Consider the following 24,464-nt stretch of genomic DNA (forward strand, 5'->3'; position numbering starts at 1 on the left):
TGTTATACTAGGCTTTTTGGTGGAAATGTGAATATAAATTGTATATTGTGTCAACATAGATTTATAGTCTAGATTACTAAAGACCTTGCTTCATGCGTTTCAAAATAAAGTTACTTTGTTTATGCTTCTTTAAAATTCCTAGATTATCTCGAGAATCCTTCACTTACAGAAACCTTATGTTCCATCTGATATGGTCGTAGAGAAGAAAACTGTCACGAGATAGAACGTGGTTGGTTGCAGCATCATTAGCTCATACATTCTCAAAGATTTCACAAAAAGGAAGATGGAGTTGACCCAAGGGCCATTTTTCCAAAAGATTTGATCTGGATAAAAGTGATCTGGATTTTCTACTTCGGAGTACGTAATGTATTTTACCTATATCGTGGTTGTTGAAAGCGACATTGGAATGGATCTTTCTTTTCCAGATAGATACTTCTTACGCTAACCAAATCTGGATAAGCATCAATCTAAATAGGACTACACATCCCAATATATTCTACTAGCTATCTGAAGAACTACATATTGAATAGCCAGTGTGGAGTCACTTAGGTGAACGTTTTTATTTAAAAAGACAGGAAGTGGCAAAACAATACAAAACAAACCCTTACATTTTAACTTTCTTTTAAACCATCAGAACCCTCGTTTGAAAACAACGAAAATAAACAAATAGGCAAAAGTAATTTGTAGATGATTTGTACACGTTATTTTATAAAAATGTTAAATGTCCAACAGAAAAAAGTGAAAAAAAAAAACAATCACAATATTTAATTTATGATGAGACCTGGGATAAAGGAGTAGTAGTTTACAAATTATACAGTTATTTGGGGAATTATTTTTTGTGATAAAAAAGTATTTCTTAATTTTTACTCAACTGACAGGGTTGATATGGAGCCTAATTTCTATTTCATCTACTTAATGATTGTAATGATCAAACAATTCAACTGCAAAATGTAAATAAATAGGTATCCACACTACATGATGCAAATGCTGTATAAATTGATTATTTCATTAGATGTTGTTTCTTATATCAGATTAATCCACCTTTTTAGGATCAAATGTATCCCAAGCCTACATAAAAATATTATCTAATCTGATTTCAGAATCCCCTTTTTCCTTTTGATCAACCCGTTTTCAGGATTTGATCATTTGATTTGATTACTTCTATCCGGATACAATCTATTGAACAACTGGCCCAAGATGATTAACTTAACAACAACCTGATACCTAACACTTCTTCAAACTATTTGTGATGGACCAAATGTAGTGCATTTCATAGAGTTTAAACAGAGAGTCCGGATTAAGTAGAGCAAAATAATAAAGGTAGTTGCATGGAAACTCAATGAGGTATTAATAGACTGGTAGCCTCTGGCTGTTGGTCCTTCAAAGGTTAAATGCTAAACGTTTGAAATATTAAGAGGTTCAAGGCACTTTTTACTTATGTCCTCTTTGTATATGTGCTTTCTAAATTTGGGTTAAACATCAGTATTAAATACCATAGTGAACTCACCTTTATAAGTCGATTTAATCCTGTATATTTATAAGGACTGCTCTATTAATCTGGCATTCTATGGTGACAGCGACTTGTTTAAAGGGCAAAATTCATAAAAGGGATAAACTTACAGACTTAATGCTTCCTTGACTTGAAATGTTTCTCACAATAATGGTTGTCAATCTTAGTGAAAATCCAGTTACCACTTGGATATATTTGATCACAGACAGCATATACTGTATATCCCAGCAGTCTCTCCACTCATCTTCTCTGACTTGTGAACAGGTTTAAGGTTCAGCCTCTACTGAGCCTGTGTTGTCTGGTTCTTCATGTCCTGCCACATCTTCTCCCTCAGGTGGAGCTCTGCGTCAGAAAAGGCTGCCGGGCCCCAGTTAGTGATCAGCCTCTGTCCCTTGGAGCCTGGAGAAGAAAGCAGAACAGGAGATGATTGATCCGAGGCAAATATATATCCTTCAAGGTGAACTAGAACATTTTGTATATGACACTGTTACGTTGGCAGGTGTACGTGAACTTTCAAACTAACTTGGTAGTAAGGTGATTAATGTTATTATCACCGAAGGCCTGAGACTAGTTCAAATCAATTGTGGTCAGAGGAAAAAAATAAGAACTTTAAAATAACATAAGCCGTAGTCTAAGGGACAAACCCAAAGAGAATGCAAATGTCTGAAGGGAGTTAAGGGACAGAGGACGCAAAATAACTTAATCTCAGCTGGAAAGAGACTTTACTTAAAGTTTTATTTATTTATTACATGTTACATTAGCTTAATGTAATGTTATTCAAGCTTTAAGACAAAACATAACTGTAAGCCTAAACTTTACCTGAGGAACTGTAGAAAAAACTGCAGCCATTTAAAATTCTTACCAAAAGGACAAACAGGTCTGTATATTAAAGTCATCATGTTACTTTAGTAAAAACAATCTCTAAATTAAAACCTCCAGCTAAATGAATCCCTAGCTGCCTTGACCTGCAGTTTGCCTTTCACACAGGCACAACTCAGTGGGAGGTTCTCTGATATATTAGTTTTCCCCCCCCCCCCACACACACACACACACACACACACACACACACACACACACACACACACACACACACACACACACACACACACACACACACACACACACACACACACACACACACACACACACACACACACACACACACACACACACACACACACACACACACACACACACACACACACACGCTGTGAATCAAGTGGGGGATCCCCTGCTGTGTTCTCACATCAGTAATCCTTGGTCATTTAAATATATGTTACACTACATATTAAGGATTTAAAGGTTTTACAGGTAAAGTTCATTCAGATTTTGTAGGATGGCTGAGCCTGGTAGCAAAGCTATTTCAGAGCTATTGTTATGTATGTAACACAACTATTCCCTTCAATAGAATAACCAGGTTACATCCTGGAGTGTTTGGTTTCATCCACACTTCTTGACCCATCATAATAGCCATTAAGAGAATGGTCTATCCCTTCAATCTTAACAAAGATGGTAATACAAGCAGAAAGTGTGTGTTTGTTACCTGGTTGAATGAGCCGTAACAAGCCCTCATGTTCAGCCACCTTGTGCTTCCAGGTCTTTGTGTTGTTTGCTGCGTCCTCCAGTTTCTTTATCACCGTCTGTCTCACACACAGAACCATAGGCACAACACTGCAGTTAGTACCAAGCTAAAAAATACATGTAGTTGTAAGATTTAAGATCAGTACTTTGGGAACATTGTTTTAATTGACTAGAACGTCTCAATAATAATGACACCATGTGGCAAACAAAGAAAGTAGCTAACACCAAAAGAGTATATTCTAATAAATGAAGACACACTTACTGATAAAAAAAATAAGGTCATGATTATCATATCAATTCATCAGTAATAGGGGTTCCTCTTTATACCTGTAGTTGCTGTATAATAAGGCTTTACAGTTATAGCAATACTTGCAACCATATATTATACCTGTATGGTATTGAGTATCTTATTTTACTATCAAATAAGCCACAAAGAGTCAAGATGTGAGCGCACGGAGCAGGAGATCTTTTAACACGCTCCAAATGCAAAAATACGAACGTAAAGAAAACAAATATCTCAGGATGACATAGAAAACACTGACGAAAGATTTCAAGAAAGTTCGTGATTTAAACAAAAACACATCATCTCCCAAGTGGAATTAAAACATCCTGCCTCTGCACCACAGCTCACCTCATACTGCGGAGGATTTGTTGCCAGTGTTAATGTGTCTGAGCAGAGAATCTTCCACTGTGTTGTGCATGAGTGAAAGGAAAACTGAGCAACAAGTCTGGACCCAACTCTCCAAAGACCCTCCGCAGCTCCTAACTCACAACGGCTTGAGATCTTATTTACAGTGATTTGATTTGGGACAGAGTTAGTCTCTTTGCTGACCTGGTACTGCTCCAGGGCACCCTGCCTTTCCTGCTCCAGGAGGTCCAGTTGTGTCATCGCAGCCTGCAGGGCGCTCTCTTTAGCCTGACGTTCCCTCTGCAGCTCCTGTTTCTCAGCCTCCGTCTCCGAGATGGCCCGCTGCTGCCGCAGATGGATCTGCTCCAGCTCTACCCTCTTTGTGGCCTCTTCCTCCAGTAACCTGCTCCACATAGACAGTAACATGGATGAGGGGGGGAACTCAGAATCTTGTAATATGGGCCATTTGCAAGAGGTGTGCTTCTCATTTCCACAAATATCTTTTAAAACACTGAGGGGTATAATCAGAACGAGGACACATTACCTTTATGTAACAAACTTTAACAGGTATACACATTTAAAATAACAATACCAAGGTGAGTACCAAATGTCACTAAATGTATGTCAGACATATTTCCTCTGTCCATTAAATAAAATTGTTTAACTATTTAAGGTTATAGGTTGTTGTAGTTGGACAATGTGTCAGCAGGTGGTGCTAATGCAACTATTGACTATGTTTAAATTCAGATTTCCCTTTTTATATTTGTTATAAAACCCATTTTCATAGAACTGCAGCCACGAATTTAGATCTCCTGTCATCCTCAAAAGACAACACAACAGTGGTGCTAAAGTTGCCGCAGTAATATTACAACATTAACGACTTTACACTGCGCAACGTCTCCTCTCAGTCTCAGTGAGGTGTTTCAGGAGTATGAGGATATATCTGTAATCTGCTTTTAGCACAGAGTTAGTTTTAATGAAGCATCTAAAACTGGCCTATGTGAAGATAAATGACTGCTTATTGTGAACACTGGTCGATACAGGGCTGCTGACATGTTCTTTACTGCTTCGTCAAACGTGAGGTGGAAAGTAAATGTCAGCAAAGAGGAAGGAAGGACAAGGGAGGAAACATGGCGGAGAGAGGGAAGTAGAAGTTGTGTGTACTTAAAGAGAGGAGCTGACAGTTTGGAGGCGGCCTTATGTTTAAACCCTGTCACAGACAGTTTACTGTCAAATCTAATTGAAATAATAAACAACCATAGGAGGAAAACAGACCAAATGATTAAGCGCTGCAAAATGTCACATTAACCTTTTCCCCTAAATGTGTGTTACTAACAGACTTCAGGAGTTCAGTGTTATTGTGTTGAATCCCAGTGAACCGTACAGGTATGAAAACTGCTGCTGGTTTCCATTTGTTAGAATCTGAAGGATCAAGGATTTTTTTATTTCGATAACATTTTTTATATGTGAGGGTTTAAACAGAAATTACGTTAAACGTGCATTGATTTACTGCTGGTGTTTTTCTGTTGGTCTCACATTAATACCTTGACTTCTTTTCTAGAAATTAAACTTTTTCTATAGCTGCCTCATATATTCGCAAAGCCTTTTGGCGTAGTGTAAGGGAAAATTCCACTGACCAGGTGTCTCACTGCTGTGACCTTGACAAACAGGGAGTTTGCTACAGCGGACGGACGCAGCAGATAGACACAGAGGATGATTTCAAGTCTTTTTTTCATATTACGTTTTATGAAGCGCCTCTTTGTATTAGTTCTGGCTTTTGTGAACTTGCTGCCACTTCCACTTTGAGCAACCGTGCTTGTTGTGTAACCTCTGCAGAGCTTAATATTAAAAAGACTCAAAGGCAACTCCGGTCTGCGAATTTCACCAATTCAAATCTCAAGATGAATTTCCATCACAGCAGCCTTTACTCCACGTTGACTGACCGTGTCTGTAGCCTACGGACGGCCTCCTCGTCCTGTCTAGCCCGTCTCTCGTCCTCCAGAGCGTCCTCCAGTTGACTGTACATGTCCTCCAGCTCTTTGACCCGCTGCAGGTACTGCTCCAGCTCAGTGGACTTCTGGGCCACCTGCTCCTCCATCTGCTGCCGTACCTGTTGAACCAAACAACAGAGCAGTAATTAACCTGGAGTTTCAATAAATATAAATAATAATAATATGAAATAAATATGTTTAAACTCCAATAACCAATAGAGACCGGAATGTATTTGATGATGTCACTGTAACCATTGCAAAGACCAAAAGAGAAATTGTGGCTGACTAGAGACTCCTTGATGAGCGGGCTGAAGTTCTGTGATATAATAAGATTGAACTAATATAATGGTTGAACATTTCAATAACACCCTGTTGATCTTCACTCTAGCCCCGCCCACCTGCAGCTATCTCCATCACAATGTGAAGAGCTGGCCCTTCCCTTCAAAAACAAAGTCACCTCAACAAGCAAAAAGAGAAATTCTGGAAATAATCTGGGTCAGCTAACTCCTTGGTTTAAATCGTGGGTGACAAGTTTCTGTGTTATCGTAGATTCAGATCTGAGTTTTAAAACCCACATTAACAAAGTGGACGAAACGTCATATGTCCACTTTAGAAACATAGCAAGAGTTCGGCCATTTATAAATCACGCAGATGCTGAAACGCTGATTCATGCCTTAATTTCCAGCCGACTGGATTAATGTATGCACTCTGTACAGGCCTCACACCAAAATAACGTTTGCATGTTACACACATGATTGACTTTTTTGTTCTCCTCCTTACATACCAGGCTCTGAATGGGCGAGGGCTGAGTCACATAGATGACTCCCTAGTTAACTATGTCCTGACTGGAACACTGAGATCATGTACAGCAAGTCTATAAGAGGTTCCCAACAAAAACATTAATAACATTTATATATATATTTATAAATTTATTATATATTTTTACTTTTAACTATATACTGATGCTAGGTACTTTGAGCAGCATTTCTTGTGTTATTATTATTATTATTAAATATATAAATAACTCCTGGGGATCACTTTTATTTAATAAGTGATCCCTAAAGTAATAAATTAGTTGCCTCCTTCCTCATCTTACCCTTTCATTTTCACCCTATTAAGGTTGTGTGTGTCATATACACACGGTGTACACAAATGCAAACCTGCCTGTGATGATATGACACATTTTAATCAACAATTTTAAGATCTTGTAAGGCCAATAATTGAAATAATTGAATTTTTTTACAAGTTTTTCTCTAGTGATTGCACTGACCCTGATACTTGTACATAAAGAAACCGTGTCCTGTAGGTGATGACTCAGTGGAATAAGGCGTGTGACCACGTACCAATTTCTCTCTCTCCAGGTCCATCCTGTAGCGGTCCTGGAGTTCAGTTTGGGTCTGAAGCCGCCTTCGTTCTTCTTCTGCTGCGTGAGCCGCTCCTTCGTCCAGAGCCTGGCCACCAGAAAAACAGGTCAGTCAGAAAAAGGTCAGATATTCTCAGCAGATAATAAAAACACTTTTAAAGTGTTTCTATTTTGGCCGTTACAGGTACATTCTTTTTCTCTTTGAGCTCTACTCTCTCATGGAGATCACATGGACATCAACTGTTTCCATTCATGTTTTGTGAATTTCCCCTTTTGTCCATGTGCTTTTCCTCATTTGTTGCTGAATGTCTCTTTGAATAATAGAAATAATTAAAAGTAATGATACAATGTGTGAGTATAAAGAGCACATGCGTACATTCAGTCTCTGGAGGCCTTCAGGGGAAAACCTTATATAACTATCGTAGATTAATCATTAACTGAGCATATATGCAAATTAAGCAGCACATCGAACCCTCCCTGTGTTGTAGCAGATATACTACTACTACTACTATTACTACTACTACTACTACTACTACTTCTACTAATAATAATAATAATAATAATCTAATATAAGTGAGTAAAGCAGTAACCTGGCGTTAACTTGTGTCATCCAGCTGTGAACCGAGTGTCGACTCTACTTCAGCAGTATGTAGTGTGAGAGGAGTGGGTCACTATTGTATATGAGTGTGTGTGTGTGTGTGACAGAGAGTCCAATCCCTTTCTGTAACCATGCATGTGTGTCCATTGTGCATTGAGGCCATCAGCTCTGTGAGTCTGAGACTTGCACCTCAATGGCAGATTGTTGTGCTGAGTCGTCCCAAACAGACACACACTGTTCTGTACTGTACACATCTCTGATGAGAACTAGTTTGTCATAATGCTGCAACATGTCCTGTATGTGCTGGAAACCTGGGAACCAAATTGCGGAAGTTCATGTCATTAGTTGAGTTGAAGGGTAATTTGAGTTGTTACGATCATGCAAATTCTATTTAATTTTTGTTTCCTATTTTTCCTATTTTCTATATTTATAATTGCACAAACACACAACAGCAAATTCCATGTATGTGTAAACCTACTGGCCAATTAAACTGAATCTGATTCTACAGTCGACTCTGACGACATCAGTTCTCTACTTTCTTGGAAACTGACACTTCCTGTTTAACCCTTCACAGTGTTAACAGGAAGCAGCTATTCGTCATCGTGTAAATCCACATCATGACTGATCAGTGTGAACAGGCGGCAGGGTGACTCAGGTTTTGTGAGATTTACGGGAAAAACATGTCTGATGGAAACTTAATCCCCCCCACCCCCCCCCCCCCCCAATTCAATCCACATTCCTCCGTCTGCAGGTGGTGACAGACTATTCATGAGGCCGCGGGTGGAGCTGATCTCTATACGTGTTTAGATGACCTGCAGCAGTGTGTGTCTGAATCATACACCCAAAATACATTCACGGTGTCATTGTTAAGCTGATCAAACATGATAGACTCAGCCTGGGCCGCTTTGCGGTTTGACCTTACGTCTGAGGAATGTGGTTCAGCTGCACTCGTGAGGACGTCAGCTGCACTGACACTGCGGTGACGACACCTCAGATGAGAATTGCTATCTGTAGTATTTCCTTCTTCTGAAAGAACGAGTTCACCAGGAACTACGGTATTAGAAAACGTATGACACCAGGACTCATACCTGCAACAGTTGGTGTCATCTAACAGGAACTTGTGTTTAACATAGTCGCTTGACTAAAGGGGAAACTTGCGGCCTGACGCTGCTGCTCCAACATGGTGTTTCTGTCAAATGTTCCCATTTTATTTCTGAAGTTGTCTCCTCTGGAAACTCTGCAGTGTTAACCCATGGTGGTCATTTATATGAATGGAAGGGTTCCTTTTTTTAACACAACTTGACCACCATTTGTGATTATGGTGGAAACGTGAGGTTTCAGTCCTATGAAGCTGGTTCTCTTGTTACTGAGGGTAAATCACCAACTTGTCACTTTCTTGAATGTCAAGAACTTATCTTAATGTGGCTCATTATCACATGAACTGCTTTGCACTAGAGGTTTAAAATTCTCCTCCGGGGAAATCCCTGAGGTTATTTTTAACTTACTTATTCCAGTGAATGACTTCCTTATTCTTTGCTGAGCACACATTTAAACAGAAAGCCATTCTGATGTTTCTGATGTGTTCACATCGACGTCTCTAACACTGATACACAATCCTCCTGTTTTGCTGCACATGTATTTTAATCACCAGTCGACTCAGTGCTGTGTTTCTATATAAGCCTCTCATCTTTATCTGGGGTTTTTCTTCGTCAGTATTTTTAATCTCTTTAGTGTCTTTTAAACATGATCTTACAAATAGGAAAGTAGATTAAGTAGCCCCAACTAACCATGCAGTTCAACAGCTCTGCCATAAGTTCTGCCTGGTTTATAGAGTTTATCTTTAGTTATTAGTTACTATTTCTGAGGACATACTTAAGTAGAGTTGTACTTTTGTCCATCACGTTTACAGACATGAGCAGGGAACAAGAGTGTAAAGCAAGTCAGTACAACACCACCACAAACACTGAACTCAAAGATAACTATCACCTTTCTGACAAGTGTCAAAAAACATTACTGGCTTCACAAAACCCTTAAAGGTAGAACTGCAGTTTCTACTGACAAGAACCTCTCCAGTCTTTTACTTACTCGGTTCGAGGGGGAAATAAACTGCAACTTAAATCAGCGGATAGAAGAGTTAGTTGAGAGAGAGCCAACTAACAATGTGCAACAGATATTTTTTTTAAAATCAAGATCCATGAATTATTCTCTGAGAAATTAAGGAAAATAACACTTAACCCTTGCACCCTTGCAGCGTTATAGAGAAAGAAAATCCTGGACCAGCCCCCTGATCAGGACCTGCACCAAATAATAAAGAGTTCTTTCCTGACCTATACCACAAACTGTCGTCCCCTAAGTTTCTTGTATATCCGTCAAATAGTTTTTGTGTAATCCTGCTAACTAACAACAACAACAAAAAAGCACATTAATTCAATTTGACCCATTCTTTCGTCCTGCCCTCCTTGTGCCAAAGAAATACTGAAACACACTAAACTACTTTGCATTCTGGGTACTGAAACGGGGATCAGACGTGCACACGTGTCTGAGGTGTTCTCCTCACCTTCCTCATGTTCTCCAGCTCCAGCTGTTTGGCCTCATTGGCCGTCTGCAGCTCCCTCATCCTCAGCTCCAGGTCCTCCTGCTCTGCCTGCTGCTTCGCTCGCAGCTCGCGCCGCTTCAGCCGAGCCTCGCAATGCGGCGCCTTTCGGCCCTGACGCAGCAGACTCACACAGGTCTGAATGGCTGAGAGGAAAATAATCATTTGAGGGATTTATTTTTAGTTTTCTGGTGGCAGGTTCTTTGCTACTCTGCTGGATTCACCAGTTTTCTATAATAACAGTATAATATAATAAGACAAAAAACATAATTTGAATGAGTCAATGTTGTTTTTGGCTTCTTTCTTACATTTTATGATTTATGAATAACTCAAGTTATACAAAAATGTATATTGTTAAACTATTTTGTATTAGTTTAATTAGATATTTTATCTTATTTTATTATCAATTTATGTGTCAGTTTTCTAGTGAGGTCAATTAAATATTCTCAACTTGTCACCTTCAGAGAAATGCAGCTTTGCTAAAAACCCTCTTTTTCAGCAGTGTGGAGTGACTGAGACATAATGAAGTCAGCAGAGTTACAGTTATTATCAGATGAGTAATGAAAAGAATGATGTCTGTGCTTTTTAGTTTTGGAATAAGTCTCATCTCAGCTCACCATGGATCCACTCCTGTCTCTTCTTCTTGTCCGACGCGTTGATCTCAAAGCTTTTTAGTGACGACCTGATGATGAAGAGGCACTTCTTTCCCTCTTTGTCTGGTAAAGGCTGAATGGACAAAAAATATATAAGACTAATACACTAGTGTGTGCAAACATGAAGAGTATAGATCCTTTCCACAGAGCTTTCAGCTGTGCTTTTAAAATGCACAAGATCAATGAGAAACCGAAGCCTCTTGCCTCCACACTGCAGTTTCCATCCAATAAGATGTTTCCTTTCTTATCAGCCAGGTCCTCGCCAACGTAGTAGGACATGGAGTTTGGCTTCAGCATGAACCAGCGCTCCGTCCAGTTCTTCCTCTTGTGACCTTTCTTCAACATAAAGCCCTTTAGAGAGAAACAGGGGTCATTTACATTGTCATCTACTGGTAATTTAATATCTGGATGCTCTGTATGATGCTGGACAGGCGCTGGATGAGTCCAAACAAACTTCTGTGTGTGTGGTCGTGGTTATAAACAAACTGGTGAAGTGTAATGCAACAATTCTACAAATGAATCCACTCCTGTGTGAGATCAAAGCCTTGTTCGTCCTGTATAAAGACTGAGTGATCGGAGCTCAGTCTGTGCAGGGCCAGAGCTCACCTGCTTGAGCACATCCAGGATGAGCTCCTGGTAGACGTCGCTGATGCCCATGGAGAGCGTCTGGCGGTCCATGGCTTTGCTGAAGTGACCCGAGCCCACCAGGCTGATGAGCTCCCAGGCGTTCAGACACTGCTGCCTCGAGTCCAGCTGCAGCTTGTAGTCCTCGAACCGCTCCTCCACCCAGCTGCCCCCCATCGCCTCCGTCAGCTTACGCAGGAAGTATTCGATCTGGGCGCGGAGACAAATACAGGACCTTGAAATATTATCATACATAATGGTCACATTTTATTGGACATAAAAAAAAACCAATATGATTGTTCAGATTTCTCTTTGAAACGACACAGCCGTTTATATATTGAAAGATGCCTGTCCTGTATGTTTCCCACAGTTCATCTGGACAAGGGCTTATTGCAGCACAACTGGCTTCTGCAAACAATCTTCCAGTGATTCAGCTCTGATGTTTGTAGTACCCAACAATAAATCTTCCAGCTTTTGTAATAGAACAGGAAGCTGGAAACTTCCTTTTCTGCTCTCAACTGAAGTAGTGAAAAAAGACATCTACACAAGAACAACTCGACTTCAGCTCTGAACTCATGTCTGGCCTGTGTGATATTTTCATTTAAATGAGCAACGAGAGAAGTGGGAAGTTATCGGACTAAAACTGGTTAGCGTGACTGGATTGACATCACAACTTCCCCCATTTAGACAAGCAAGGAACCATTTGGTTAAAACAAGTGTTTTTCCCACATGGAGATCGAGGAGACGGATACCGATAAGAAGTGTTTTAAATAACCTGATTTACTTTTTTAATTCCACTCTTTTGGAACTTTATCTTCTCTCTTAATCTCTTCACTTGCTACGACAGAACTTTAAACGGGCTACTGAGTTAGACCTGAAAAAATGAGTCCATCCGTTAATTAGTCAATCAGCCGAAAATGTCATTGTTTCTTTTGATTTGATTTTTTAGGTTATCGTTAAATCTAAACGTCAAAAACTTTGACCGCGTTGAGATTTAGTTTCCCTCTCTTGTCTTACCTATATTTGATAGATTTTAGGATTTGATCTGTTGTTCAGGCAAAACCACAAATCTGAAGAAGTCCCTGTGGCCTTTGGAATTTTTCACAGAATTCGATTTTTGGGCGTGATGAACACTCACCTCCTCTGTGACGATGATCAGGGGATATCTGTCCTCAGACAGGAAGTTGAAGATGCACCACATCTTAAAGGCGTCGTCGTTGGAGATGAGCAGCTGACTCTGTTGCAGGTTTTTCCTGGAGCACAGAGTCCAGCACATTTTGTTGAAGTCCTGACGGTCAAAGTTATCAGTCACCTGCAGCAGAAGGAGAGATAACAGATTAAAACTCTGCCCAAAACAATTTAAGGGAACAGTATAACACACTATAACCGATGAACTTCGGTATACCGATCCGTCCATTTAGGAAGCACAAGTGATTCACCTGCTTTGATCCAAATGAAATTGTCAACAGGTTCCATTGAGGCAGAAGCAAGACAACCGCCCAAAGAGGGAAACGTTTTACATGTGATGACCACAGACAATTACTCTCTCCTCATCCTTCCTGACTGATTCTTTCTGCTGGTGTCCTTGTCACTGCTGGAAGAATGAGGCTGAGCCTGATCAGGTTGCACAGGTAGTCCAGCTCCTCCAGAATGGAACATCCATATGTGTGTTTGCAAGAAGGTTTGTTGTGTCTCCCAGCACAGTATCAGGAGCATGGAGGAGATACCAGGAGACCGGCCATTGCACGAGGAGAGCTGTACAGGCCAGTAGACGGATATCAACCCAGCAGCAGAACATGTGACAGGCGTGAAAGAGTCTGGAGACGCTGTAGTGAAAGTCCTGCTGCCTGTAACATCATCCAGCATGACCGGTTTGCTGGTGGTTCAGTGACGGTGGCAGGAGGTATATTCTAGAAGGCATTCACAGACCTCCATGTCATAGCCAATGGTCCCCAGAACGCTGGTGCAGTGGACCCTGGGTTCCTCCTGGTGCAGGACAAATTGAGTGGCCAGAGTGATGAGGCTGTTCCTGGATGACGAAAGCATTGATGTCATTTACCGGCCCTCATGTTCCTCTGACCTAAATCCAATTGAGCAGCTATGCAACCATATGTATTGGTGCATAAGACACCACCAAGTATCTCCACAGACTCTCCAAGAGCTCACTGATGCCCTGATGCAGGTCTAGGAGGAGATTCCCCAGGAGACCATCGGCCAACTCATCAGGAGCATTACCAGACATTGTCAGGAGTGCATAAAGGCACACAGGGGCCATAAACACTACTGAGTCACATGATGAGTTTCTGTGAGGAAATACACCCAAGTTGGATCAATCTGTGATTTCAGTTTTTTCCGTAGTTTTTCGGTGTGTTTTTGAATTCAGCCCTCAATGGGTTGATGATTTTGATTTCCATTGACAGTTGTTACGTCATTTTGTTCTTAACAAAACTGCCGACCCTCAGGTTGGAGGAAGACCACTCTACCCCTCAGCCACAGCCGCCCTGTGATTAAAGGTTTCCCTTATTTGTACTTTGTTCCCTTATTTGTACTTCATTACTTCCCACCTCTATAAATTGACCAACGATTTAACCCCATCTTTCATTTGTATATATTTAAAGTAATTTTCAGTCCCTCAGGGAAAACACAAACCGAACAGAAAACTGCCAAAAAAGTGAGAAAAGGGGTCTGTTAGAAAAAACAAAACCCTCTAAGGATCAGATTCCAGAGCAAATAAGAGGAAAGCTCTTGAAAAGGCATAACTGGTGCGGTGGAGTGGAAGTGTTTTCATCGAGCTGGTGAACAGTAGTGTCTCCATGGAGACTCTTGGCAGCTTTCCCTTTTAAAAAAAAAACAATTCACCAGCTAACTCCGAAAAACAACTTGAAAAACATGGACTGAAGTTTTTCTTTTCAAAAAACACTATTTGCATAGACTTTGTGAGAAATATGGTGATGGCATTTCATTGTGGTCAGAGCAGCCTGCGAGGCAAAACCTGGTTTCACAATCTCCACACAGAAAAGAACACAATAAAGATAACAACCGTTACAGCAGCAACAACTTGAACCTGTCCGCAAACATCACTCACATGTTAACTGTGACTGTGACACTCCTGATATTAACAACTCTATATAAACTTATATTAGCTTGACTACTAAAAATAACAGTAAGGGATTGTGAATAGATTTTATCGATTAGTTGTAACCCATTAGAAAACATTCAGACGAAACAACATGTTGTCATATTGTCAAATGTAGATAGAGCCAATGTGAGACGAGACCTTTATGGTTGTGTTCCAGAAGAAAATGATACACACAGTTGCGTTGACATTTGTTCTTTCCTGGTGTATCGATTCTCCAGTTCAGACCTCAATGTCTGAGCCATGTGCTTTTTACACAATAAACAGTTTGCCTTAACTTATAATTATTAGAATTCCATGATTTGCATGTGCTGTAGGGTTGTGTGTACGATGAATGGATAAAACCAAGTTACAGTGACTTGAGTAACTTCAGGTGTAATGGAAACCACTTTGTTTTACAACATAGAAAGTAAACCAGAGGAGCACGATTTATTCTTATAAAAAGGGAGATGAAAGTAATGCTGAAGAGATTCCACTGAGATCCTCAAGCTGGAACTGATGCTATCCATATTATCACCATCATAACTAGTGGGAGTAATAATTGAAAGATTAATTTTCATTTGGTATAGGACAGCTTCTGATCTTGCATTAAAATCCCTTCTGCTGATGAAGCCTTTATGTTAACAAAAAAACTCAGATAATTGGATCTTGAGTCAACTAAATTGCTGATGTTGATAAAGTGATTGTTGTGTTTATATCACACAACCTGAGCTGTGATATCACATGAAAAACAGCTCAGAGCTTTACCACTTGAAAAAATCTGAAATTTTCAAAAAAACGTTGTACTCTGATGCATCTTAATCTTGTTCTGTGAATGTGATCCTAATTTCTTTCATGGCCGTTTCATTATGTTCATTTGATGTGCTGGGTCAGACATTCAGTCCTCGTGAATGACTACAGTCATTCGTGGACTATTCTAAGGCAGCACAGGATCTGATGTAACTGTCTATTGTGCTAATTTAGGGCAAGTGCCTTTGTGGAAACCTGGGCTGGATTTTAAAGTGATGCTCCACCCATAAATCTCCATAGCTCCCTCCCCTTTGAACTCAGAGTGAAAAGTTTGTATTCAAAAGAACATGCTACAGCTTTTTCTAATGGAAACACCAATCATTTCCTCCAACATAATATACCACTGTGCATCCACAGGCTCAGTATGGTCCCGATAGTCTTCACTTTACTCAGAGCTCACATGCTAAGAGAGAAACATCTCTCAGTAAATACAACACAGTATAACTGCAGCACAAATATCCCCCCCCCAAAACTGATAGACTTACATCAAAACTTCTAGAAATCTATTTCAACCACAAAAAACATTATAACATCAATGGAGGTAGATGATTTATAGGAAGGCTGTTGGACCAATAAACTTGGTTAGGGCCTGTCTATTTGTGTGTAATGAAGATATTGTAAATGTTTCCATCAACCTGTTAGATTAGAGAACAAGGATACAAACTTACTGGACAATTTCTACAGCCAACTCTACAACCAGCAAGATAGCGTTTCTCTTGTGATAAATTTCAAAATATCATATTTCAAAGTCAGGGCACGAAAATCTGACTGAAGAACTTGTTGTGTGCAGGTGGTGACTCGTGTGCATCGTCCTGCCGCCTGTTTCAGACTTGGGGTCCTGAGTGAGTCAGCACACAGACGAGGGGAACAGCCTGATGCTGTGAAAGCAGAGTTTGTTATGGAAGAGCCACTCTTTGTGTCATGCTCATCGTGTTGGTCTTTGTCCTCATGGCTCGGTGACTCTCGGCCTCCATCTTTTTCTATTCCTCCTCTCGTTCCGTCCATCACTCTCTCGGCCTCTACACTTCAACAATAAGAGCCTTGTCAGTGCTGTCTTCCCTCAGCTCCACCGCCACATGTCCATTAGGATTCAGGAGCCAAACTCCAGCTTAATGAGCAGCAGCATTTACAGCTCTCACAGAAAGTCCACAGGAGTGAAGCAGGGACAATTACACAGCTCGTTACCAGTTCAACAAGACTTCCTGCTATTTGATCAGGGGGGTTGCTGCAAATGAAATATTTACCACAATGGAAGGACCAGTATTCAGTGGATGTTAGAAGATGACATATTTAAGTCAAGAGGAACTGAGAAGTTTTTAATGCTCCAGAGCACAAAATGATCAGACAGACTGCAGGTGTTAGCTGGGAGGTTCATCCATACCAAAAGCTTACAACTGTGTGGTCAATGTCTTGAGATTTCACACCATCCAGTGTTAATATGAAATATTTGAACTCTGAAAGCTTCATAGAGTTAGGACTCTATATTCCTTCAAACATCAGTGCGATCAGGACAGTGTGCATGTGGTTGAGCATGACATTGAAAATGAAAAAGAATGTAAGAATCTTTCAAACACAGATACAAGGAGAATGGTGTTATGTGGTCACGGTGACATGATGTTAAAAGTTCAAATTTTTGATGTTTATCTAGCAGTTTTTTTGGGCTTCTTCCTCTTCCTCTTCACGCTTATCAGGTACAAAGACGGCAGTGAATATACAGCAGATGACAAATAAAAAACAAAAATTGACATAGCCGAGATATTGGTCGAATCAGTTCCACTTTCTGTGAGTTGGTCCAACAGAGTTGCAACAACTGCAAGAAGTCCTCCCCTGTATATTTCTTGGTCATGACCATGAACTGTATGGAAACAATGACAACCCATCTGCCGCTCCTCTCACTATCACTATGAGGAAAAAAATCTAGTGGACATCAACATCGGGATCTTGTGCATTTTGAGCCAGAGTCTGCTTGGTGGCGATCAGGAGATTGAAGCCATTGATATCTCGACCAATCGCGAGTCAGTCTCAATTGTAAATTATGACATTTCAATCCGTTTTCATAGCATCAAATCATCAATAGAGACCAAACTTTCTAGGAAAATGAATGTTTCTTAAACAAACATCAGTGTGATAAGAATTACCTAAAATTAAAGAAAAATGTATTTGATATGTCCTTTAGGTTTGGTCAATGTCCAATCCACTAACATGGAGGGATCAGGATTTATGGCGGATACTGCAGCCAGCCACTAGATGGTGAGACACTTTAGCTTCAGACACTTAAGCTTGGGAGCATATCATCTTCAACCTTTTTATACAGTCTATGCTCGTGACGGTTAAAAACAATGGTACACAATCAAGAAAATTAGTTTTGGCAAGGGTGAAGAAAAATTCTTAAACATATTTAATTTAACAAGTATCAGTGTATTAGTCATCTTACAATCCACCAGTTCGGTGTAAAAATCCTTCAGTGTATCTTAAGCTGTTCTAAGAATTGTGTGTTTGTCACCACATGTTGTTTTCTTACAATTTATGTGTTATCAACGTGAAATGTCTTCCCATATGTCGCACCACAGCAGCTCAGCATGGAAACACTGTCCATGAAAACAATAAGACAGACATAATGTGATTAAAAAGTCATAAAGCCTCCTGAAGCCTCATATTAGCTTTAATAATTTTTTTGCACTGAATCAGGACTTTCAATGGTTATAGTATTAAAGAGGATTTCTTTTGCAGTCAGTGTGGAAAGGAGGAATAATTACAGCTCAACATGACACTCAGACACACAGACACACTCTGGATAGTTCAGAGTTAAGAGGGACACTTGTTTCTGAGGAATGTTTCACTTCAACGAACCACAAAGTGCTGAGTTCTGAGCTTCAATGTCACCTCTGTCTCTTCTGTCTTTGCCGTTTTAGTTTCAGGTTTCACCGCAAAGACACAGTTCTCATTGTTTTTTTGCTTCACTAAGAAGACATTGCAGGGGTTTGTAATGCTAAACTTTAGTTACTTCTGCATTATTACTGACTGGGTCAGAGAAGACGAGGATGACACACGTAGACAACTGATGAGGACAAAACAACCCTAGACACGGACATGTACAAGTTCCTCTTCCTCTATACAAAGAGGAAAGACCACCAGGAAATGTCTTGTAAAGATAATTGTCTCTCTCTGTTTTGCATCATTTTGTAGTGTCTATTTGTTTTGTCTCATTAGTTTGGGTTCTGTGCATGTGCAGTCGTTTAATGTGTCTTTGGGCTAGTTTTGAATTGCTTTGTACTCGTCCTTGTGATCATGTTGTGTCCCTTTCAGCTGTCTTAGTATTTTCTGGAGCTGTTTCGTGTGTACTTGTTGTTGTCTCTATGGTTGTGAGGTCTTTAAGCAATCATTTTGTGTCTCTGTGATGTGTTTTTGAGTCACTTTGCGGGTGAATCAAATTACCAGGTAAACGCCAGGACATGTTTTCCTGCTTTTTTCCCAATTTGATGACACTCAAGATGAGTTTTTAACATACACATAACTTAAGGGTATTTCTACGTTTACATTTTTCTTGACCATCAACTTTATCAGTGTGTAAAATAGGTGGTTGTTGTCCTGCTTTTCAGGTCTCTGATGACAACGCAAACATGCGCATACACAACAACTCACACATACATGTATACATGTACACAGTCTCCTAGTGTGTGGGAGAGGGTGGAGTTTCCTCAGGAGTGAGAGCAGTTGAATGTACAAACCGACGCCCTTGCTCTCTACTGAGAGGTCACCACCACTTCAATGGGTGGGTGGGGGGGTATTAACATCTGCTCATGACGTCACGTCTGCTTTCCTGAAGCTAACTCCAGTGGTTCCTTTACTAGAAGAAAAGAGTTCCTGTTTCCCTGAGACGTTTGCTTTTCAAACCAAATACAAACCAAACATTACAAACTCACACTGTCCAGTCACCTTTAGATCCTATTCACATGACTGTATTTTGTAATCTCATGTGAAGTTATTACATTTGATCAAGGATACAGCTGAAAAACATGTTATGGATGTGAAGATTTCTCTAATTACCATAGAGAGCTGGGGCAGATAAACATGTTTTCATGTGTTCAAAACAATCTAAAGTTATTCGTTCCTTGCTGAGTCCTTCCGTCTTCACAAAAAAAAGATTTAACACAAATTGAAACACAGATCATTTTAGCTGAACCGTCATCACAACCCTCAACAAAAGCAGCGGCCCTCAGTGGCTGTGACAAGATCCCACGGGGCAAAGTTACACAATAGACTGTTAAGATCTCTGAGGGAAACGAATTCAGTAACAACACTGGCACCAGCTCCCGCCTTAACCTTGACAGATGTGCTACAATCCCTTCAGAGTAACAGAGGCCACATGAAACTCGGTTTTTGCTTCTTTAAAAAAAAAAATCATGAATCAAAAACGTGTATGTTTTTATAAAGGACACTAGCACATCATTTATCCATAATTTTGAAGGTTTAGATCTATGTTGCAAGAGTTGAATATGAATTAAATCAATATATTTAAAATCTCATCAAAAATATCTAATAAGCACTGTAAAAGGTATTTTTAATTACCCGTGGAATAATCCAGTATCATTAAACTATGACTACAGAACATGGAAATACTATCAAAACATTTAACAATAATCAACTTATCAGAGGAGTTCAAAAAATAAGTATAGTGCATTTCAACAGGCCTCAGCGAGTCCAATTTAAGACCATCAAACACACGACAGTATGAAGGAAAAAAACAAGATATGAGGATGAATTATTTTTAGAGCTGCCAAAGTTAGTAAGACAACGGATTATTCCATCATCAGAAAATCATTTCAAGCATTCAAGCGAAACAAGTGAGAAATGTTAGCAACAAATTGTGAAGATTGGGCCGATTTCTTCGGACTGATGAACGAACAAAGCAAGAGAAGATATTCGAGACTGTTTCATACCGAAAAGGCCTTTGTGCTGAGGAGAGTGAATCCACATTGAGACTTGTAATGACCGGGGCAGACACGCTGATCCAACTGAAGGTCGAAGGTTATTTGAGGTCAAAGGTTCTTTGACCTTAAGGAGAGTTTTTATGAAACAACAGAATGCCAAGCCTTTCACCATGGCAACACCCATAGACCATCATCATGACATCATCCTGCAAGGATACCAGACAACCAGCGAGAGTTCAAGGCTACTTATGACATCACAAAAAGAAAGGCCTTTTCTCTTGTCATGATTCCTAGAACAACAATCACCAGCGTTGCAGTCATGCTGTGAGCCGTTATAACATCATCATTGAGGCACGGGCGGAGGGAGGGACAGACGGAGGGATAGACAGACAGCTGAATGAATCGACTTAGTGTTCGATGACTGGTGCTGTGTTGTGGTTTGAGCTCATTGCAATGCCAGAAATAACACTGTGACACAGCTAAACATATAAATGCTATGTGTCAATCAGTGGATTTTCACAGTCTAACAAAATATTCTGAATTTGCTGCATTATTAAATAAGATATAAAAAATATCCTCTTAACTCAACGAAAGAAACCATAACACAACGATCACATACTAGCTAAAATCCATACTGAGATGGCACCAACTACTGAGGTCCACTCAGAGGATTAAAACAACAACAAGCTGCCTTATCTGGATTTGGCAGCAAGACAGTCAGAGGATGTTGTTTCAGATAAATCTGAATGGAAATTAAAAAAAAGGGCCGAACTGGAAATCAAACCCTTGAACTTCGTGCCGCATCCTTTTTCAGGTCTGCTCTCAAGTCTGTTGAAGTTCTCCTGATAATGTCTCATTTCCCATACAACGAGGTGAAGTGTATCTTATAGCACACTGCAATAAAAACTGTGACAAAAAAACAAACAAAAAAACATTATGACGTATCCCCCACAGAAAAGCCGTAGTGAGAGCAGCTGGGGTTTCTAAATGTTAACCCTGAACCATTATGCCCTTTAATGAACTTTAGCTGTTTCAGATCCTCATCTGCTGACTTTATGTATCACCCAAATAAGCTTAAATATAATGTCTTGCATTAATACAAAACTCGTATAATTATATTATACTCGACCTTTACTTTAAATACAAACATTTTAGTATCATCATCCACCAACCAAGTGGTTCTCCAGTGACAATCATTGTTGTTGACTGACCTTATCCAGGATGAACTTGTTCAGGTAGGGCATGTACCCCTGGGTGGAGACGGGACCCTCGTCATCGTCTTTAAAGTGCTCCTCCAGGGCCACGGGGTCGTGTGGGATCCTCATCACTGTGCACAAGTTGTGGGACAGCACCTGGAATGACGGGAAACAACTTAGGTTCTAACTTCGGGTTATAGAAGTTGTTCATTTATTAGGTCAATGCTCTATAAAATAAAACAGGAAATGTCCATCACAGTGTCCTTGAGCACAATGTGACATCTTCTCATAGATCGTTCAGTGCGACCAAGAATACAAATCCCAACAGGGTCCTCACACTGTTAGTGCTCAGGCCCTCAAAATATTTAGTTCACAATATAGAAACAGAGAAAATAAACAACTCCTCCTATTTGAGAAGCTCTAACATGAGGACATTTGCGTTTTTTCTCAGAACAAAATTTAAATTTCCTAAGGTCCAACATGACGTCTTTAGGTGTCTGGTTTAGTCTGTAGGCTAATTCAAAAGATATTAAATTGACTTTTTTCATTCATTCAATCAACCTCTTAACTCTATGAGGTAGAGACCTAATTTACAATATAGTTGAGTACAGAACATAAAATATTCAGAGACACCAAGAAAACGCAAATAAGAAAGAGTCCAATTTGCCAGATAGCCAAAGCAAGAGTTAAATGTGATTTAGATTGATATTGTTATTCTGTACGTTATTCCATGTGGCAGGTGCACTACTTCATCCTACGAGACAAATCAAATCTGCAAATATTCCCTTTTAATAAACTGGAAACAGAGATTTAGGCCCTTTCGCCTCAAATAGTAACCATAGTTACCAATTCATTTGCTGTTGTACGACTAGATATTTCACCTCTAATTATTACACAGCTTTCAGGAACTGTGTGTATTGCTCCTCTCGGCTTGTGTAAATTGTATTTGTGAGAATCCGACTCCAGGATCTACCGCTTGCTTCATTCTGTGATGACCACATATGTCAAGAGTAACTTTTGAAACAAGAACTGTTATTGACAAATGTATCTTTTTTGCTTAAGCTGTTGATTTCCTTTGTTTCACAGAACATCTTTTGCCACCCTGCTGCATTCAGACGGTGATCAAACATGTACACATAGAGAATGCTTTGGAAAGAGGGTGTTGGGTCAGAAAAAAAGAAGGGGATTCACCTCTTTCAACAACAAGCTGCATGCATTCTGGTCCACTGCGGCGACTGAAAGCTCTTCTCTTGAGATTCAGACACTGCTGACCTGAAACCCTGACCTTTATTGTTTATATTTCCAGCTTGGGAACAATGTCTGGCTGGCACACTGCAGCGTTAACAGACCTGGAGATATGTGGGCATGTCGCAAAGTTGTATACATGTCGAGTTATCTTCAGGAAACTTAAAAAAGTTTAGTTTTGATTCGCTGAGCTGCGCTTTCATCTGGATTTTTCCACTGACTGACCCAGCTCAGCTACAATGAACAATAAATTTAACCAACTAACATCGGACATGAATACGTATCAAGATGTTTACAGGCAGAAAACACTCAACGACACGGAGGTTTAATATCATTTTAGAATAATAATGCTGTGATTAGCTCTGAGGGAAAGTTCCATTTTAACACAGAGGACCTTTCATTTGGGCACTAGAGTAATGACCCCCAATCTAGTAGAAGACCTTTAGCTATACTAGGATCACTTTTAAACCCCTGCTCATTCCTTCTGGGTGTCCCAGACCGATGCTGGTGTCAGTCCCAGTGGCACCACATTGACCTCTAAACCAATATAACCACTGCATTCAATACCTGTAGATTCGACACAGGCATTGGTTAGCGGTTTCATTGTGGTGGGTTTTCTCCCGGAAGTTGCTGAAGTTTCTAATAAGCGATCAGCAGGTGAGCAGCCGCAGTCCGGGTTCAACCCCCTGTGCTTACAGGTAAATCCTGTTAGCGGCGGGGAGAGGAGGCGTGTGCGCTCACCGCGGCCTCTCACAGGAAGATGTGAAACTATTGTCGAGTGTGGTTTTTACCTTCAGCTGAGATTTGGAGACTTTCCCGCTCTGGTCCACGTCCAGAGCAGTGAACGCGTGCCAGATCGACTTCAGCAGCTCGTCCCTCAGCGCCATGATGGAGGATTCAACAAGTCAACCTCTTCTTTTCTCTCTGGTTCCCCTCTAGAGATATGTGTGTTTGTGTGTGTCTCCTCTCTCCTCCTCCTCTGAACGTGTGTAAGTGAGCTGTCCCTGCTGCACACACAACACGGGGACGGGCACAGGTCACGTGACGCGGGACAACGATGATGCTGCAGCACCGCTCAGCGAGAGATACACATTCACACACACATCAGTGTTTGTGTTGTTGTGTCACATTTAGCCGGTTTAATGGATCGAACATGAAACAATCTGTGCACCGTATTCATTGCTTTGATCATTATTTATATGATCATCGTTGTCATTATTAATGATAACTAATAATCGTAGTACCAGTCTCAAATTCAGTACTCTTATATAGTATTATATATTGTTACCAAAGTACTGTGTTTCTTACTGTGTTTTAAATGTAGCTTTTGATACACATAACTCTCATATTCAATGTTGTCACCTATTTCCGGTCATTTTATGCCTGGACAAGCCACTACTCAAGCTCCTACAGAATATTACCGATTTCCTTTATATTGCCTAAAAAACGACTGTCTATAATTACATTACAAGTATGTGGCAAATAAACAACTAAAACTCAAATATTAAATTATTGTAATTAGTGTGATTCAGCAGCTACACTAACTTCGTCTGAAATGATAACAGTAAACGTCAATACCAAAGGAATTTGAATGGGCTGTTATATTGGACTGCATGCTGTCCACAT

General features: G+C 40.2%; 1 protein-coding gene across 1 annotated transcript; it reads right to left on the bottom strand.

The window, feature by feature from the left end:
* Positions 1–536: 536 nt before the first annotated feature.
* On the bottom strand, positions 537–23,823 carry swap70b (switching B cell complex subunit SWAP70b). Its single transcript, XM_062389947.1, has 12 exons — positions 23,630–23,823; positions 21,609–21,749; positions 12,680–12,853; positions 11,524–11,751; positions 11,122–11,268; positions 10,882–10,990; positions 10,229–10,410; positions 7,054–7,161; positions 5,663–5,829; positions 3,924–4,122; positions 3,054–3,150; positions 537–1,909 (listed from the first exon to the last, which is right to left on the bottom strand). The coding sequence occupies exons 1-12, from the start codon at positions 23,723–23,725 to the stop codon at positions 1,791–1,793; spliced, it is 1,767 nt and encodes a 588-aa protein (XP_062245931.1). The 5' UTR covers positions 23,726–23,823; the 3' UTR covers positions 537–1,790.
* Positions 23,824–24,464: the final 641 nt, after the last annotated feature.

The sequence above is a fragment of the Platichthys flesus genome, chromosome 6, assembly GCF_949316205.1.
Source record: "Platichthys flesus chromosome 6, fPlaFle2.1, whole genome shotgun sequence".
Lineage (NCBI taxonomy): Eukaryota > Metazoa > Chordata > Actinopteri > Pleuronectiformes > Pleuronectidae > Platichthys > Platichthys flesus.

What these genes read in the sequence shown, in the direction of transcription:
- swap70b (XM_062389947.1), bottom strand. Translation starts at nt 23,725, where the DNA reads ATGGCGCTGAGGGACGAGCTGCTGAAGTCGATCTGGCACGCGTTCACT. An exon ending in GAGACAGGAGTGGATCCATG is followed by an intron (nt 10,411 to 10,881) that starts GTGAGCTGAGAT and finishes TTTTCCTCTCAG; the next exon opens with CCATTCAGACCTGTGTGAGT. An exon ending in ACCTGGAGAGAGAGAAATTG is followed by an intron (nt 5,830 to 7,053) that starts GTACGTGGTCAC and finishes TTGGTTCAACAG; the next exon opens with GTACGGCAGCAGATGGAGGA.